The sequence below is a fragment of the Oxyura jamaicensis genome, chromosome 12 (genome assembly GCF_011077185.1).
Source record: "Oxyura jamaicensis isolate SHBP4307 breed ruddy duck chromosome 12, BPBGC_Ojam_1.0, whole genome shotgun sequence".
Classification (NCBI taxonomy): Eukaryota; Metazoa; Chordata; class Aves; order Anseriformes; family Anatidae; genus Oxyura; species Oxyura jamaicensis.
This window is the reverse complement of record NC_048904.1, coordinates 9,092,292-9,109,547: the sequence shown is the minus strand read 5'-3', so window position 1 is coordinate 9,109,547 and position 17,256 is coordinate 9,092,292. Positions and strand designations below refer to the sequence as shown.

The 17,256-nt window shown below is 67.7% G+C and overlaps 3 protein-coding genes and 1 long non-coding RNA gene across 4 annotated transcripts in view; 1 reads left to right on the top strand and 3 right to left on the bottom strand.

Moving 5' to 3' along the window:
- The window catches only part of LOC118173216, a 12,397-nt gene extending 6,878 nt beyond the window's left edge, over positions 1–5,519 (top strand). Inside the window, exons 2-3 of the long non-coding RNA XR_004754084.1 lie at positions 1,039–1,041; positions 5,499–5,519. This is a non-coding gene — a long non-coding RNA (uncharacterized LOC118173216). The remainder of the gene's footprint in view (positions 1–1,038; positions 1,042–5,498) is intronic.
- SEMA3G (semaphorin 3G) lies at positions 1,102–10,034 on the bottom strand. The gene is made up of 16 exons (XM_035337572.1): positions 9,901–10,034; positions 7,325–7,485; positions 7,061–7,123; positions 5,634–5,753; positions 5,030–5,120; positions 4,806–4,922; positions 4,555–4,697; positions 4,202–4,316; positions 4,019–4,088; positions 3,730–3,874; positions 3,300–3,531; positions 3,105–3,196; positions 2,717–2,758; positions 2,374–2,587; positions 1,907–2,046; positions 1,102–1,831 (listed from the first exon to the last, which is right to left on the bottom strand). Exons 1-16 carry the CDS (start codon positions 9,989–9,991, stop codon positions 1,385–1,387), a joined length of 2,283 nt encoding a protein of 760 aa, XP_035193463.1. The 5' UTR covers positions 9,992–10,034; the 3' UTR covers positions 1,102–1,384.
- Positions 10,035–10,940: 906 nt separating this feature from the next.
- Positions 10,941–15,812, bottom strand: ACY1 (aminoacylase 1). Its single transcript, XM_035338241.1, has 15 exons — positions 15,763–15,812; positions 15,122–15,245; positions 14,598–14,662; positions 14,063–14,167; positions 13,895–13,989; positions 13,639–13,715; positions 13,301–13,390; positions 13,035–13,091; positions 12,843–12,916; positions 12,574–12,623; positions 12,228–12,369; positions 12,057–12,128; positions 11,889–11,968; positions 11,566–11,626; positions 10,941–11,486 (listed from the first exon to the last, which is right to left on the bottom strand). Exons 2-15 carry the CDS (start codon positions 15,228–15,230, stop codon positions 11,322–11,324), a joined length of 1,242 nt encoding a protein of 413 aa, XP_035194132.1. The 5' UTR covers positions 15,231–15,245; positions 15,763–15,812; the 3' UTR covers positions 10,941–11,321.
- A 72-nt stretch (positions 15,813–15,884) lies between these two features.
- ABHD14A (abhydrolase domain containing 14A) overlaps positions 15,885–17,256 on the bottom strand; it is a 6,487-nt gene continuing 5,115 nt past the window's right edge. The window contains exons 2-4 of the mRNA XM_035337893.1: positions 17,137–17,252; positions 16,691–16,926; positions 15,885–16,530 (exon numbers count right to left, since the gene is read on the bottom strand). Coding sequence (XP_035193784.1) covers positions 16,348–16,530; positions 16,691–16,926; positions 17,137–17,252 — 535 coding nt within the window. The 3' untranslated portion in view covers positions 15,885–16,347. The remainder of the gene's footprint in view (positions 16,531–16,690; positions 16,927–17,136; positions 17,253–17,256) is intronic.

Sequence of the window (17,256 nt, the reverse complement as noted above, 5' to 3'; positions counted from 1 at the left end):
TACCACAGCTCAGCCCCACACAGGGCTCAGCCCCACACAAGGCTCAGACCCACAGCTCAGCCCCACGCAGGTCTGAGTACCACAGTTCAGCCCCACACAGGGCTCAGCCCCACAAAGGGCTCAGCCCCACAGCTCAGCCCCACAAAGGGCTCAGCCCCACGCAGGTCTCAGCCCCACACAGGTCTGAGTCCCACAGCTCAGTCCCACACAGGGCTCAGCCCCACAGCGCAGCCCCGCAGCCACACGTGGGGCAGGGAAGCACACCCAGGGACTTTGCCCCCACCAAAGGCGCCGCGCACAGCCGTTGTGCTGCAGCACCAGTGCTCTTAAGGGAGGAGCGATGATATCACCCAGACCGGGCTTTGTGCGAGCTATTTTGGGGGTTTAATTATTATTATTTTCTTTCCCCTTCCTCTGCCTTCGAACAATGCCGGGCCCGGCGGGGCCGCGGTTCACACCATTGTGTGGGGCCGTGCTGCCTGGGGAAAGGGGAGATCCTTATCAGCCCGGCTGCCGGAGCTCGAAGCAGGCGAGTGCCTCCCCCACAGCAGCCTGCAGCACCCATCTCATGGCAGGGTTCTGCAGAACACCTGCGTTTTGGGGAGGCCCTGGGGCTCGGCAGCCACCCCCCAGATCCCACCGCCCCCTCTGCCTGTGCCCCCTGCCGTGCTGCCGCTTGGGACCTTACCCCAAGCCTCTCCCATGTTTACCCAGGGATGGATCCAACGTGCCCACAGATGTTTGCCACCCTCCCTGACCCTGCCCAGCCCCGAAACGGTCTGTGGTTTCCCTCGGGGGCAAGATGAGATTGAAGCAGGGCTGGGGATGAGCCTGCGATCCCTTTCCAGGAACGGGAGCAGCAGCGCTGGCCCCACGCCTGCCCTGGTTCTGCTTTTCCCCTTTCATACAAAGGCCGCTCTGCTTCCCAGCACGGAGGCTGGGCTCGGGCCAGGGGCTGTGCCGTGAGAGCCCCTGTCCCACGCCGCACCCGCCCCAGCTCCCGCATCCAGCCCATGGGGCTGTCTTTACCCACGAGAGCAAGTGTCTTTCCCAGGCTCCAGGCTGGTGGTGTGGAAAGAGCCTGGAGCGACGCCCCACAGGTGAAGAGGGGGCTGGCACTGTGCTCGGCCCGTTTATTTGCAGAGAAAGCCAGCAAGCTCCCCGGGGTCACTGCCACCCCAGTGACCGTGGCTCCACACCCACCCAAGGCAACCGGTGGCACCTGGCAAGAGCGAGGGGCCCGGTGCCATCGCATCTCCCCCCCACCCCCCTTTTGGAGGTGGCTCTGCAGCCCCCGAGGTGACGGGGACCTGCCCAGGAGCCAGCCCTGGGGACGGAAGGACTTTGTGCAGCCGCAAGCCCGCTCGAGGACAGGTCCCCTGCTCTAAGTGGCCGCAGCTTGCCGGGGCACGCGGATCCTCTCACCCTGGGGCTTGGCTGTGCGCGCCTTCTTGCCCGCATCCAAGCCAGCCAGGGCGTGCTTGCCCTTGGCCACCTTGCCCTTGCGGTGGCCACACCAGAGGCGCAGGCACTGCTCCTCCACCCGCTGCTGGTCAGCAGAGCTGACGAGGTGCAGGATGTCCTTGAACCAGGCTTTGGGCGCTGGCGCTGCCGGCCGGGGCTCGGGGCAGGGCGGGCGCTCATCCTCCCGCTGCCGGGGGAAGGCACGGGCCAGCTGCTCGCCCCTGAGCACCTGCAGGGACGTCCTGGCCACCGTCTGCGTGAAGCCGTGCTCCAGCGTCTTGCAGTAGTAGACCCCGGCGTCACGGCTGTGCAGCTGGCGGAAAAGCAGCCCTCGCTCCGTCTGCAGGACCCGCTCGTCTGTCTTCACCTGGCGGCCACGGCCGTGAGGATGGGTCCTCGGCAGGGGCAGGGGAAAGGGGAAGGGCAGGCGCTGGGGCCTCACCTCGTCCCGCTGCTCGTCCGGGGGTCTCTGCACGAACCACTGCACGCTGGCCTGCGGGGAGCGGGGCACGCACTCCAGGAAGGTGCTGTTGTGCTCCATGCCGTACAGCACCTTCTCTTCAACGTGCTCAAACTCATCCACTGGGGCAGAGACAGAGGCGTGCACGCGGTGGGGACAGAGCCAAACCGCCGTGCACCCCGCCGCCGCCGCAGGACGGGGGTTGTGGCTTAAGCGCCCACCAGCAACAGAGCTCCCCAGGCTCCCCCAGCTTCTCCTGGGGGGCACCGCGGGCTGTGGCGACCAGGGTGCCCCCAGCCCGTCTGTGATGTCCCCGAGCCCCTCTGGGTGCCCCCAACCCAACCGTGACGTCCCCAAGCCCCTCTGTGCACCAACTGCTCATGCTGGGACGCCTCGGGGCACGTTGGATGAGGGGCGCTTCACCCCAGCGTCCCCCCCAAGCCTCTCACCAGTCAGGTTCTGGTCCAGACACTGGTACACGGGGCTGGCGTGGCGGACGTAGCGGCGCTTGCCCGAGGGCACGTAGCGGGTGCAGGCGGTGCCGTCCCAGGCGCAGTACGGGTCCCTGGCCAGGCAGCACTCGGCGCAGGCGGTGCCGTAGCTCTCGCACCGGTGCAGCCGCACCTGGGCCACCCCCGGGCTGGCGCCCACGTAGAGCGTTTGCTGGAGGGCAGCAGCAACGCGGCGATGCCGGCGGCAGCTCCCTCGTGGCGGTGACGCCCGGCCCCGCGTTGCGCAGCCCCTGCCAGCCACCCGCCCTCGCCCCCCCAGCCCCCTGAGAGATGTACTCACGCGCTTGACAGAGATCTCCATCTGGGTGATGGGCACAGGCGCCTGCAGGGGAGGGAGGCAGGCGTGAGGCCGGACTGAGCCTCTCCCCAGGGAGCCCTGGGCACCTGGGGTCTATGGGGCTTTGGGGGACACCAGGAGAGTTGGGGGGGGGACGGGACAAAACACCACGCATCCCCCCCTTCTGGCTGCTGGAGCCTGGAGGGGGTGGGCACCTCTGCCACCCCAGGGAAGGGGAGGACAGGAACCCCCAGCTGCCCTGTCCCGAGCCCTCCCGGTGCCCAGCAGCACGGTGACATCCCTCCAGCCGAGCTCTCTATCCCCACGTGCATCCCCAACCCACACCCACCGTGCCCACCCCACCGCTCCCTTCCCTCGCAGCAAAATTCACCTTAAAAACCTGCAGCTCCTCCAGGACGATTTCCTCAGTCACGGCCGAGTTTGGCTTCTGCAGGACCACCACCTTCAGCACCGAGCCCGCATCTGCGAGGAGGAGGACAGAGACGCGACCTCCGTGGGCCGCCGCGGGCGACCCCAGCGCCATCCCCCCTGCGCGCCGCCCGCCTGCCCTGCCCGCCCCGCTTACCCGTCCCCAGGAAGAGGACGTCGTGCTGCCCGTCCTCGGCGTCCACGCGGTCCGCCACGAGCTGGCGCAGGCGGTGCTGCAGGTCGGTCTTCACCAGCAGCGGCCGGCGGTGCCGCGGGCGCACGGGCTTGTGCATGAGGGGGTGAGCGCGGGCGAAGTGCAGCACTTCGTCGGGGAAGTCCTTGGTGGTGCTGTACGGCCGCCGGGGCTGGTTGGTGGTCTTGCTGGGACACTGCGGGGACAGGAGGGACCCCGTTCGCCCAGCCCGACCTGGTGAGAACTGTTTGGGTTCCTCCCCAGAAGAGGGATCCGTCTTCACCACCTCGGGCACCCCAGGGCGGATCCCGTAGGGACCCCATCGGGGCAGGGGGGCTCGGCCCCATCGCCCCCCTCCCTGGAGGAGGGGATCAGCCCCCCAGGGACCGCTCACCACGCCCGGGCGGGGGTAGGGCACGCGGCCCTCGTAGGCTGCCCACTGGTGGAGGGGGCTCTCCCGGTGTGCGAAGGGGCCGTTGAAGACCTCGCGGACGTCAGCCATGCGGTAGACGCAGACAGCGGAGCCCCGAAAGACGTGGCTGAAATGGGACGGTGAAGGGTGCTCAGACCTGGTCAGTGGAGGGCCCAGGAGCTCTGCCGGGAGCGACCACCGTGCCCGCAGCGACGTGGCGATGGGCAGGCCGGGGCTGGGTGTCCCCAGGGGCTGGGGCTGAGCCACCCACCTGACGGTGCTGAAGAGGGCGTAGATCTCCGGGCTCTTCCCATCCCTTGTCCTCAGCAAAAAGACATCCTCTGGGGAGGAGAAACCCAAGCCCTGGAATTCGCTGGTGGCCCGAGAGCCTCCCAAAGCCACCAAACGAGGGAGCAGCACCGGCAGGGTCCCTGGGATGCTCCCCACCCCTTACCCAGCTCGTCAAAGTGGGTGTCGATGCCACCGGGGCCAGGCACAGAACACACCAGGCGGGCTTTGTTGAAGGTGCTCCACTTGTTGACCAGCACCCTTTGGCCTCCAGCATCATTCTGCAGGGATGGGGAGCGTCAGGGCCACTGCTACGACTGAGCGGACAGCCCCTCGGCAGCCCCCTAGGTGGGGAGCACCCACCAGCCTTCTGCACCACCTTCCACGTACAGCTACAAAAACCCATCCCAGGAGTTCCGTCCCCAAAAACGGGCACCGAGCAGGCACAGGGGTGAGCTGGGGACCGCTGTCACGTCCCCATCCCCTGCGGTGCTCGCCGCGGTGCCGCTGGCGTCTCACCACGCAGACCCGTGCCACCCGGCTGACGACGGCGTGCTCCTTGCCATCTGCCTCCACCACCTTCTCCGTGAAGAAGAAATAGGCCTTGTCGTTGTCCCGGTCGTCGTTGTCCGGGATCAGGTAGGCCGCCACAAATTTGGGGTCTAAGAGAGAGCTTGGAGCATCAGCTGGGGAGAAGGGGCACCAGACCGCACGTGACAGCGGGGAATGGGTGAGGAAGGCCCGGCGTGAGGAGGCTGGGACGCCGTTACCGTTGAGCAGGCGCTGGTCCACCTCGGTGCGCAGGGCGGAGCGCGTCCCCGTGCTGCGGAAGATGCCGGGGTCGCGGCCGAGGAAGTCCGCGGTGAGGCCGGCATAGAGCTCCCCACCTGGCAGAGACACCCTGAGAGCCCCCGGCCACCCCCAGCTGGTGGCACGGGGACCGGCCCCGGTCCCTGTGCCCAGCACCCCGAGGTCCCCGGGGACGGCAACCCACCGATCACCGTGCTGGCGAACGCGCCGTCGGGCTCGTGCGGGCACCTGCCCCGGCCGCTCTCCACGCTGGCGGGATCCAAGCTGAAGGCATGCTGGGGTTGGGGACAGCGCGGCTGTGATGGGGACACGCCGGGGGGGGCCACCTGGGGCTCACGCTGGTCCCTGCCCGGCTCGCGGGCTCCCCAGCGTGCCTAAAGGGACCTGGAGCTGGGGCCTGTGCCTTTCGGGATAGCTGATGCCCACCAGCAGGAGCTGGGTTTGCTGACGGGCAGCAGATGGAGGGACCCAGGAGCCTGGCTGGCACCGTTGTGCCCCCCGAGGCTGAAGGGGGGGGTGACGGGGGCACCCTGCCCTCCCAGCTCAGCCGGCACGGTCCACATGCTGTGACCCCAGCTGGGGACTGGTTGAGGAGGAAACGCCACCCACGCCGCTGCCACCACGGGGACACAATGGCCAGAGAGGTGGGGAAGGGCCAGGGCAACACGGGGCTGGTTCCTGGCCGGGGCAAACACCAGGTCCAGCATCCCCACGCAGCCTAAAACCCCCGGGAAGGAGGAGGATGGGGACAGGGAGGCTGAGGCCGCCGCCCCGAGCCAGGTCCCTACCTCGCCGCGGTGCCCCACGTAGACGAAGGCGCAGACGGGGTGGAAGGCGCCCGTCCCGCAGGCCAGCAGGTGGGTCCGGTTGTAGGGGTGCAGCAGGCGGATGTAGTTGGCGCAGTCGGTCTGGGGAGAGGGCCGCGAAGGGGGAGGCTTGCAGGGACCTGCTGCATCACCCCCCCCAGCGACACAGGGCCCCCGAGCTCTGCCTTCACCCGGAGGTGCCAGAGGGCAGCTCACGCCGCCGGCAGGGCTGGCCGGGGTTGGGCTCTGCCAGCCGAAGCCCCCAGCTCATCGCAGAGGGTCCGGGCTTTTTGCCGGTCCTTCCCCCATCACGTTCCTGCTCGCACGGGGTGAAGGGGAGGAAACAAAGGGAGGAAACGCGGGAGACAGAGCCGGAGCCCCACGGCCGCCCTCGGCTGCCTCCGGACACAGGGCAGCCCCTGTCCCTGCCGCCCAGGATGGTCCCTTCCACTGGGGACCGGCAGCTCTGACTTCCCAGGGGACACCTTCGGGGGGGGGCAGCGATGAGGAATTCATCCTCCACACCGCGGCCGTATCCCAAAGAGCTCACCCCAGTAGCCACCGTCCCCTTCCAAACCATGGGCCAGGCTACGGGGCTGACCGATGGGGAGGCAAGATGGGATGATCCCCATCGAGTTTGTCCTTCTGCTCGGCTGCTTGCCCGGCCCTGCCTGCCCTCCTCTGCGGTCCCCTGCGCAGGGCGTGAGGCCCCCGTCTGCTGGGAGCCCCGCCACTGAGCTGCCCCGGGGGTCCCCGGCCTCCCCGCTGTTTATTTTCCCTTTGCAAAGAGCCTCTGAAATGGTGAGTTAAAAAAAATACATGTAAGAAAAAAAAAAAAAAATGTCGAGGCTCTCCCAGCTTGGATCTGTCAGAGCTTGGAAAATAAACACGCTGGGAGTGATTTGTCTGGGCTGGGGGAGCCTCGGGGCTCTGTCCGGATCCCCCCTGCCTTACTCCTGTTTCATGTCAGGGCAGGGGCGACGCGAAGTAATTGCAAAGAGGGGAATGGGGTCACCGAACCGGATCAAGCTGCAGATTTCCCATCGCTGGGGGATGGCTGGGACGGCCAGCTCTCCCTCCAGCACAGCACGGCCCCCTCCATAACCTCCCTGCTGAGACCACGCACAGCTCAGCACACGGGTTCTCCGCCACACAGGGGTGTAGAGAAGCTCCCGGTTCAGAGCTTGGGACCCCCTGAGCTCAGGTTTCCAAGCCCGGCTGCTCCTGCCTGCGTGGGGCATCCACACCTGGCCCCAGAGATGGGATGTGCAGAATCTGGTGCAAGCATCACGCGCAGCCAGGCCCGGGCACCAGCTCCCTGCCTCAGTTTTAGCCCCGTGGCGCCACGTCCCGTCCTAGCAGTAACCAGCTCCGGGGTGGGGTACAAGGGGACCCCTGGCGAGACTCACCCCTGGGTCCTTCCCCTTCCGAAAACACTCCTCCGTCTGCCCGGGCAGGGGCGGCCAGTAGATCTGGAACACAAAGGGGCTTTTGGGGGGATGTGGAGGGGATGGCAGGCATTGACCCCTCCTGATGCCACATCCCCAGGCTGCCGGGACCCTGCTCAGCACCCAGGAGCTGCAGGTGGACTGCACCTCCCCGGCTGCCACCCCCAGCTAATTGCCAGCTAATTGCCCTCCGAATGCCAGGGTCGGGCGCGGGACACAGCTCACCTCCTTGGTGTCGGTGCTGGCCCTGTCCAGGCGCAGAGAGTAGAGCACGTCCTTGCCCCCAACAAAGAGCCGGTCCCGGTACTCGTCCACGTAGAGCGAGCGGAAGCCCAGGAAGCCTCGGTGGCCCAAGAAAAGGACGGAGCGGTTCGTGCTCAGCAGCTCTGTCGGGCAGGGAAGGCAGCATCAGCAGGACCACCCCAGCCCCAAAAGGGTCACCAGCGCTCCGTCCTTCCAGCAGCCAGGGCACAGGAGGATGCTGGAGCAACGGGGCATCGTGGCCTGGAAGAACAGAGAGGGCCAACACAGCGTACGGCGGAGGTGTCCCAGGGATGGGGCAGCTGGGCTTGCATGCTGCCCGGGAGGGTGGTGGGAGCGCTCACAGCGGGGGCGTGCAACGGGTTCCTCCCCACCATGGCATGGGGTGCTCGGGGTGAAGGCACGGGCATGGGGATGCCGCATCCTGGGGGAGGACATCGCCACTCGGCCCAGAGCAACCAGCTCCAGGCTCCCCAGGCGGGTCCGTGCCTGAATCCCATGGGATGCCAAGACAATAGGAAACGACTTCGGGGGTGACGGAAGGGGGAAGCGGAGGCTTGCCAAAGCTCAGCACCATGGCACCCCCCCCCCCAGCTGGGAGGGAGGGGGCAAGGGGAGGTGGTTCAGCTTCACCGGGCCCCGAAACCGTGGCGCCGACCCCGGGCCAGGCCTCCGAGACTGCCGAGCGGAGGAGGAGGAGGAGGACAAAGAGCCATTGACGGGCACAGCCTGTCCCCAGACGCACCGCACCCTCTGCAGCCTGCCCTGGGGGAGCCTGCAGCTGCTGCACTCCCTGTCCCCAGCCGGGGCGTCCCGTCCCCCCCCCCCCATGGCTCAGATCTGTCCCCACGAGCAGAGGAGGCAGTGGGACTGCTCGGCTCAACCATCATCAGCCCGGGATCCCCGGTGGCCCCAGCCCTGTCTCTCCGTGTCCTTCGACCCCCAAGAACCCCCCCAGCACACACTGTGCCAGCATCTCTGCTCCTCCTGCTTCCCTGGGCCCAGCCCGGGAAAACACCGTCGTCTCCTTCTATTCTTGCCCAGCAATAATATTTTCCCAGCTCAGAATAACATTGGCAAAGCTGGCGGGCTGCTTATATTGTTTCAAGGAAGGCTTTCCCTTCTCCCCAGCCCCAGCAAATTCCTCCTGCGCCTCATGTTACGCTGGCGTCGGGCACCTTCCCCCCCAAAAAAGCATCACCCTGCCATGCCCCGTCCTTCCCCCACCATGGGGGGTCCCGAGGAGCCCCCCCCCCGGCTTTGCCAGCACCACCACGGCAGGACGGGAGCCCCTCGAGGGGACGGCAGGGAGCTGGGGGCTGCGACGTGCTGGGATGTGCAGCAGAGACATGCCCTTCTCCGCGCTCCGTCCCGCTGCTGGAAGCCAACGCGGAAGGAACAGGGTGACTTGGGGCAGCAGCAGGGTGAGATGGGGACACGGCCACCGCCACCCCAGCAGTGCCACCGGAGGAGGTGACATCCCGGCACCCCTCCCGGCTGCGGAGCACGGAGACTTCCCCTGCTTCCACCTCAAAAGCCGCTCCTGCGAGCGGAGCCAAGCGCACCCCGGGCTGACAGACTAAGTGAAAGCAGCTTCGGTTTTGCCCAGCTTTCATTTCCGAGGCTGTTCAGAGGCTCCTAATGGTTTTAATTGAAATGTTCGTTTGTTTCGTGGGAAATCTCAGCTTCTGCTTCCAATTTGGAAGAGGAACAGAGCAATCAACTTAAGAAGGAAAAAAATAAGAAATAAAAATAAGCTTCAAAACGTTGCTCGTTCCCCTGGGGAGCCCGCCTGTCCCCAGGAGCCCTTACAGGACGGACTTCGTGCCGGAGCCCATCAGGCACCGAAGCAGCGCCCAAACCCCCCAACCCAGCTCTGCTCGGAGCCCCGAAACCTCCCCATGCTGCTGCCATCCCCAGCCTGAAGCCCCAGGACCCCACCGTGGGCACCTGTTGCCTCCTGGGGCAAGGAACCCCCTCTGTACCTCGGTTTCCCCCTTCCTACACGGGGGGGGAGCTGCAAGAAGGGCGCGGGGCGCAGCCAGCCTCCACCCCAGGGCTCCGCTCCCACCCCCTAGAGACTTGCTCCACACCCCAGTGCTTAGCCGGGGGGCCCACGGCAGCTTTCCCTCGCACAGGGCTGCACCGGGCAGCTCCTGGGCTTCCCCAGCCCCTTCCCTTCCCCGGGCGTTATGCAAGGGTCGTTATTTTTCTCTTTTTCCTCGCTTTGACGCGCCCCGGGCGCTCCAGCCCCCTGCCCAGGTGCTGAGCGGGGGTTGAGCCGGGGGCTCAGTGAGGCAGGGGCAGGACCGCGGGGAGGGTTTGAATTAAACCCAGGCAGGCGGAGCGCCCGCTTGGCACCCGGGGGTGCCGGCAGCAGAGCACCCGAACACCCAGCAGAGCGCCCACGCCGCGCTCCCAGGGCAGCCCCCCCCCCCCCCCCGTGCCTCAGTTTCCCCCCTCCCCCCCCCCCCACCCCCCCCCCCCCCCCCCCCCCCCCTTCTCCCCGGCCCGCTGCGGGTACCCCCGGCCCGGCTCACCGCGGTGGGGCAGGCGGAGCCGGGGCAGGCTGCGCCCCGCGGCCAGCAGCGAGCCCCACAGCCAGCAAAGCGCCGCCGCCGCCGCCCGCATCCTCCTCCCGGGGCCGCAGCTCCCGGGGCCGCCGCTTTTATGGGGCCGCGCTCCGCCCCGGACCGCCCCGGCCCCGGCCCCGGCCCCGGCCGCTGCCCCCGGCCCCGGGAGCTGGCGCTGGGGGCGCCCCGGAGGTCGCATCCCTCGGGGAACGGGTGCGCAGGGGGAGCCTGGTGCTCGCTGTCCCCGCTGCTTCAGCCCACTCCCCCCCTCAAGTCCCTCGTGTCCCCCCCACGAGGGACAGCGAGGACGGTGCTCCCCTCCCCAAGCACGGCTGGTCCCACAGCAGTTGGGGACGCGAGGCGAGCGGGGAGCACGGGAGGGGACCTCGGGGACTGAGCACCCCCCGCCTGCCCCCGGGCCGGGCACCCCGACCCCTCTACATGCCCCCAGCCCTTGGCACCCAGCAGCACGCGGGAACCCTGCGGTGCGTGCAGGGCTCTGCAGCGCTGCCAGCCCCAACTTGCACAAAACCGCCCTGATTCAGCCCGGCGAGCCCCTGGCCTGGCTCCCCGGGGGAAGGCAGAGCAAGCAGCTGGAGCATGTAGCGCCTTGGGTGCTGGGGCACAGCACGGGGTGGGGAGGGGAGCAAGAAGCAGATCCGAGCCGCGAGGCAGCTCTGGCAGGTACGGCGGAGGCTCCTGCCCAGGCTCAGGCTCCTGCCCAGGCTCGCGCATCGCTCCGTGCCCCGAGGGTCCTGGGGAGCCACCCTGGGAAGATCCCATAGGAAGGGAGCAGGATTAACCTCAGCACCGCCTCTGCTCCTGCCCCCAGCCCCGGTGCCCCGGGCTGAGCTGGATCCTGCCCGGGCAGGCTCCTGCCAGCGCAGCCCCTTCCCCCTCGGCAGCCCGATGAACCCGGGTGAAGCAGGGGAAGATTAAAAATCCTCCGCGCCCGGCCTCTCCGAGGTGCTCGAGTTGCCCCTGGACAGACGGACAGAGCCCCCTGCTCCTGGCCTTGTTTACCAAGGAGATTTATTGAGTGAATCTGTGTGGTGGGGACAGGGAGGCACCGGCTGGGGGGCACGGCCCCAGCACCCCTGACAGCGGGCAGGGAAGCAGGACGAGCCGCGGGCACGCAGCCCCAGTGGCTGGGGTGGCACGGGGCAGGAGGCACCTGGGGCTGCGCTGACACGTGGGCAAGGGGACACGGTCCTCAGCGTGGTGCCCAGACCCAGCCTTCGAGGGCACAGCCAGGACGCGTGTCACCATCAGGCCAGCCACAGCAGAGGGACATTTAAGAGAGGTTGGCAGGATGTCCGCAGGCTCCCCGGCGCGCTGACCGGCATCTTCTGCTTCCCCCCGTCCCGTCCCCGTCCCCTCCTAAAGGCTCAGCCCTCGGCGGGCAGCGGGGGCACAGAGGCCAGGGCAGGCAGGAGGTTGGCGTAGATGTCAATGCCCCGCAGGAAGACGTCCTCGTTGAGGAACTCGTTGTGGTCGTGCAGCAGCACCGGGGTGCGGTTCATAGGCGAGAAGCCGATGGCCGGGTGTCCTGCCTGGGGACAGGAGAGCGGGGTGAGAAGGGGGCTGGGACAAGCAGCAGGGACACACGGGCAGGCTGGCATCAGCACTCACTGCTCGGATGTAGCGGCTGTCAGTGGCGGCTGGGAAGATCTCAAGCTTGAGCTGCAGCTTCCTATAAAGCGAGACGTGGTGTCAGCGTGGCACAGGGACAGCCGGGTCCCAGGAAAACAAGCCAGAAAGGTCCCTAAGCCACGTGCCCTGCGGGACGCTCAATCCTCTCCTTTCCAGGGGAAATGGGGTACGGCGAGGTGCTGGCGTAGCAAAGGGCGCTCTCTCCCAACCCTGCCATGACACCAGAGGACCCCCCTGCCCCAGGGACCAGAGGATGTCCCCCAGGTGCCCGGCGCCGCTCTCCTCCTGGCGGCACTACTCACATGTCCCTGCAGACCCCGCTGAAGGCTTTCCACCACGGGTCAGACTCCTCGGTGGAGGTGATGTGCTGGTCCATGCATTTCTGAGCGATGGAGAGAAGCACGGGGTGAGCACGCTGCAAGGGGGGGGGCAGGCGCAGTGTGCTGAGCCCTTTATCCCCAAGCCCTCACCTGGTGAAACTCGTAAGTGACACCATCCCCAGCCGCCTGGCACCAGCTGGCCACCTGCTTCTCAAAGGCCTGCAGCAGACAGCAAAGGAGGGGTGTGAGTGGGGGCACCCCCAGCCCCCGCCTTCCCCCCCCCCCCCCCCCCCCCCCCAGGGCCCCCCCCCGGCCCCCCCCGAGGTCCACGGTGGGTGGGAGGCGGATGTCGAAGCCGGCGGCCATCTCGGAGGGCACCACGTTGAAGGAGACGCCCCCCTCCAGCATGGTCAGGTTGAGCGAGGTGACGTCCCCCAGGGTCAGTCTCGTGTCAGATTTGAGCCTCGGGGACGCAGGGGAGGGTCACCCTCTGTCCCCGGAGGAGGAGTGAAAGCGCACCCTGCCACCACCCCCACGCAGGTAAACTGAGGCAAGGGGACGCGGTGCTGGATCCGAGCCTCACTTCAGGTCCCCGAGACGCCAAGAGAGGGCAGGGCCCCTCCAAGGACAGAAGCAAAGCTGATGCCACCCCGTGGCCATGTCCTACCTCTGTTTCTCGCTCTCCCTGAAGGCCAGGAAGGAGGTGATCACTTTGTGCTGGGGAGGCAAATGCGTGGGTAAAGCGCAACCGGGACCAGCTGGGCAGGGGGTGCCATGCCCCAGCCAGCCCTCCAGCCCAGGGGGCCCCGCAGGAGCCCCACTCTCCCTTCCCCAGCCCCAAGAGCAGCTCCCAAACACAGGCCAGGTGCCCATCCCTGAAAAGTGCTCCCACCCCCGGGTCCCCTGCAGGGCACGCCGCTGTCCCCGCTCACTTACCATCTTCTCGGCCGCCGTGTTGCTGATGAAGCGGGACCCGTGCCCGGGGCTGCCCATGCACTTCACCTTGATCCCTGCCGCCACGGGGGATGAGGGAGAGGCGTTGAGCAGAAGCCCAGGGCGCACCCGGCATCCCGATGCCAAAGCACCCAGTGGAGCAAGGGACAGGATGGTGGGTACGTGATTACTCACACCAAGGGCTCTTTTCACCGTAGAAGACGCTGAAGGTGTCGGACGGACTGGCCAAGCCTGCGGTGGGCACAGAAAGGTGTCAGAGGGCACGGACACGGCCCCGGTGCAGGAGGCTGGCACTGCAGGTGTCCCTGGCTGGTGTGCCCCAGTAGGGCTCCAGAGGCCGTACTGGGTGCCCCTGCCGCAGGGGGTGATGCCAACATGCAGGGGGTGCCAGATGAGAAAAGATCCCCTTGGGGTCCCAGGCCAACCCTGCCACCACTCACCCTCATCCAGGGCAAAGCCCACGTTGAGCGCTTTGAACTCCGGGCGCTGCACGAACATCTCCATGCCCTTGTGTCCGCCCACCTCCTCATCTGCAGGGAGAAGCCTGCTGGGGATAAAGGTGTCCCCCACCCCAGCACCCCCGGGCCCTCCCTCCCCACCAGCCTGGCTGCCACCAGCTGTCCTCAGAGCTGGGCACCCCCTCATCCCTGAGCTGGGAGAATCCAAAATCTGAGCAGGGAGGCAGAAGCCTCCCATGCCAGACTGTGAGGAGCTACGAAGTGCCACCCGGCTGCCAGCCCACCCTGTCCCCTCCCGAGGGCACTCCCTGGGGACTTACCAGGCACGAAGGTCAGGTGGATGGTGCGGGCAAAGCACTTTCCCTCTGCCTTCAGCCTTCGGATGGCCTCGAGGTACCTGTGGGGAGGGGGTGGTGGAAGGGTGCTTGGGTGCAAGGAGAGGGGCTGGCGTCCCCCGGGCCACCCCAGCCAGGTGGCACCTGCATGCTGCTCCGTCTCAGCACCAAGGGAAGGCAGCATCCTCTCCCACCCTGCTCCGAGGCGCATCTACCAGCCAGCACCGAGCCCTGCACTCACTGGATGGAGATGCACTTCATGTCCTGGGCACCCCGGGCGTAGATGTTGCCTTGCGAGTCCTTAACAGCCTCGAAGGGCGGGTAGGTCCAGTGCTCCTGCAGGGAACAACGGCCATGACCTCCTGCTGCGCGCCTCCGCCGCTGTGCCCAGCCTGCCCCGTACCCGTACCTCGAAAACCGGCACGACGTCGGTGTGAGAGTTGAGCAGGATAGAGCGCAGGCGGGGGTTTGTGCCCAGCCAGGTGAGGACCAGCACCACACGGCCCTGGCACACCTGCAAGCAAAGGCAGGGTGTCACTAGGGTGGGGACAGGGGGACCCGGTGGGTTGGGGCACACGTGTCCCCTCGCCAGAGCCCCTTGGCTGTGGCCAGGAGCAGCCACAAGCTCCTGGCTGCAATTCAGATAGAGTGGAGGGAAGGCTCCCAGCCCCTCGGTGTCCCCTGTGCCAGCCAGGCACGAGGGACATCTTCAGCCAACATCACCCTGCCCGGTCCCCGGCTAATCATAGCACAGCCAGCCACAAAGGTCAGCGGGGACCGGCAGAAATACAGGCTGTGAGAGGAGCTTAAGGAAGCACTGGGGTCAGCGAAGGATTAGGAGCAGCAGGGAAGTCACCTCCTGGGTGGTGAGGAGGGGACAGCCCCACGGCCGGGCTGGGATGGGACAGGCACAGCAGCAGCAGGGCCGGTGCTGCCTCGCTCACCTCCACTTTCTGGCTGGCCAAGCCCAGGTCGGTGCCGACGCGCTCCAAAAACTGGATGGCTGCATCTGGGGATGACAAAAAGATGAAGGGAGCGAGTTCGGGACAAAGCAAGGGTGGCAGCGCCCTGCGTAAGGCAAAGTCCAGCGGGGGAGCCCGTCGCCTGCAGGTGTCCTGAGATCTTGATGCACTTTTGTGGGAGGAGGGAAATCCTAATGGGACGGAGAGGTACGTAGGGACAACGCAAATGTTTGTCCCGGGGCCAGGGCAGCATGGAAAGGGGAGACTGGGCCGTGGGTCTGCCGTGCCACAGGAGGAAGAAAATCCCTGCAACGGCCCCAAACCACGGGCACCAGCAGAGATAAGGCGCAGCTGTGTTCCCCTACACCTGGATCATGACAGCCCCTGGCCCAAGGAACCAGGCAGGTGGGTCCAAAGAGCAGTCCAAAGACTGCTGGAAGGGAAGGAGCCGTGCCGCCAGCCCTGCCGCCTGCATCGCCCCCCTGTCCCACCCGTCCCCTCCTCACCATAGTCAGGCTTGGGGTGGACGGTGTCAATCCGCAGGTACTCCCGGAACAGTGTCACCGAGGGGTCCTCCGAGGCCCCCGCACTCTTCCCTGGCTTCCCGGGTGCCATTCCCTGGCTGCAGAGCTCTGGGGGAAGAGCAGGGGGCGGTTAATCACCCACCAGCCCCTCCAAAGTCCGCTGCCATTAAAAGCCTGGGGCAAAGTTCGCCCTGGCAGGCAAGGAATGCCCCAGGAAAGGGGCTGGGGGTGCGGGGAAAGCACAGGTGGCCGAGGACATGCGGGTTTCCGTGGGGGGCTACGGGAGGGGTGCCGGGCGGCCAGGGGAGCGGGCGCATATTGGGGTGCCCGGGGTACCCGGGGCAGCGGGAGCGCAGGGGGACACCGCAGGTGTGCGGGGCAGGGGGCTGCAAGCGGGGCTGCTCTCAAAGGGGACCGAGGCTACGGTGGCTACGGGCACAAGGGGGGCACGGGCAGGGAGCGGGGGGGGGGGGGGCCCCGCGGCCCCGGGGGGGGGGGGGGGCCCCGCGCGGGGGGCGGTTTGGCGGGGGGGTCCCGCGATGGGGGCGCGGCGTGGGGACGAGGGCAGAGGGGCACGGGCTCCGTGCTGCCGGCCCCCGGCCCCCCGTCGCACCGGGCCCTACCTCCGCGCTGCCGCCGCCGCTGGGCTTCCGCCCGGCCCCGCTCCGCCCCCCCCCCGGGCCGGCCCCGCTCCGCCTCCCCCCCCCCGCCCCCCCCGGGCCGGTGCCCGCCGCTCCCTGCAAAGAGGCGCTCGGGGAGGCGAGCGGAGCCCGGAGCAGATCGGTTTATTGGCCTCGTGTGTTGCCCCCAGATGTGCCATCCCCCCCTCCAGGCGACGTTCTCGCCCCCCTGGGGGCTCCCCAGAAGACAACGGCCGCGTCCCGTCCTGGCCCCCTCACCCCAAGGCTCGGCGCTCAGAGCCCCGGTGCTGGGGGGTGGGACACCGGGGGGGCCTGCCCAGGTCTGCGGGCAGCCCCCTGGGGATGCCCCGTGGCTGCAAAATGTCTCTCTAAATCCAGCAAAGCGACGTGGAACCTCTGGATCCTGGGCAGGTGCTGCTGCAGAGTGGGTGCTGTTCGGAGAAGCCCCCCCGGCTCCTTGCTGTCCTTACTGGGCACGCTGCCACCCAGCATGGCACGGGGACGAACGGCCCAGCTGTGTGACAAAGCACCCCGCCATCCTCCGCTCTGTGGGGACAGCGCCGGCGCTCACTGCAGCTGGCCGAGGAAGCCCAGCAGCGCCTGGTGGAAGTCCCCCGGCTTGTCCAGGTAGCAGGCATGGCCAGCACCAGGCAGCACGACCACACGGTGCCTGGGGAGGTGCCGGAGGCTCTGCAGGGCCTGGTGGCCCAGGCCGGTGTCACGGTCACCGTACAGGATCAGGGTGGGCGTCTGAAGAAGAAGGGAGAGAGACGGGACGTCAGGGAGGGAGATGCCAATCTCTACCCATCGCCTCAGGCCTCTGGAAAGCTGAGGGAGGGCAGAGCCCAGCGCCCCCCGAGCTGGGGGCACAGCCCCCCGTCTCCATCCTCCACGACCTCAACCACCTCACCTGGACCTGCTGGTACTGCCCCACGGCATAGTCCCGGGTGCCCACGGGCGCTATGGGCACGAAGCCCGCCAGGCGGTCCCCGCGCAGCAGCAGGAAGGGCAGGGCAAAGCGGCCGCTCATGGACGGGCTGACAAGGACGGGCTTCTGCAGGCCCAGCTCCTCCAGGATGCGCTCCAGGAAGGCCACCCGGCCCTGCTGCGTGGCCACCGTCCCCATGGGGGGCGAGTCCCCATAGCCTGGCACGAGCAAAGGGTGCAAGGTTGGCGCGAAGGCTGGGGAGCCCTCGAGGCTCAGCTGGGCACTGAGCCCCAGAAGCGCCAGGCAGTGTCACATAGGGTCTGGGTGGCCAGGCGGGTGACACCCCATGGGGACAGCGCAGCCCTAGCTCCCTCAAGAGCTCCAGAGCCTGCTCACGGCCCGTGATGAGCGCAGCCCCACGGTCCTACCGGGCAGATCTATCGCGACCGCACGGTGCCCTTCTCCGGCGAGCAGCGCCAGCGTCCCCAGGGCCTCCCAGGTGGCAGAGGTGAAGGCCTGGCCGTGCAGCAACAGGACGTCCAGCCTGC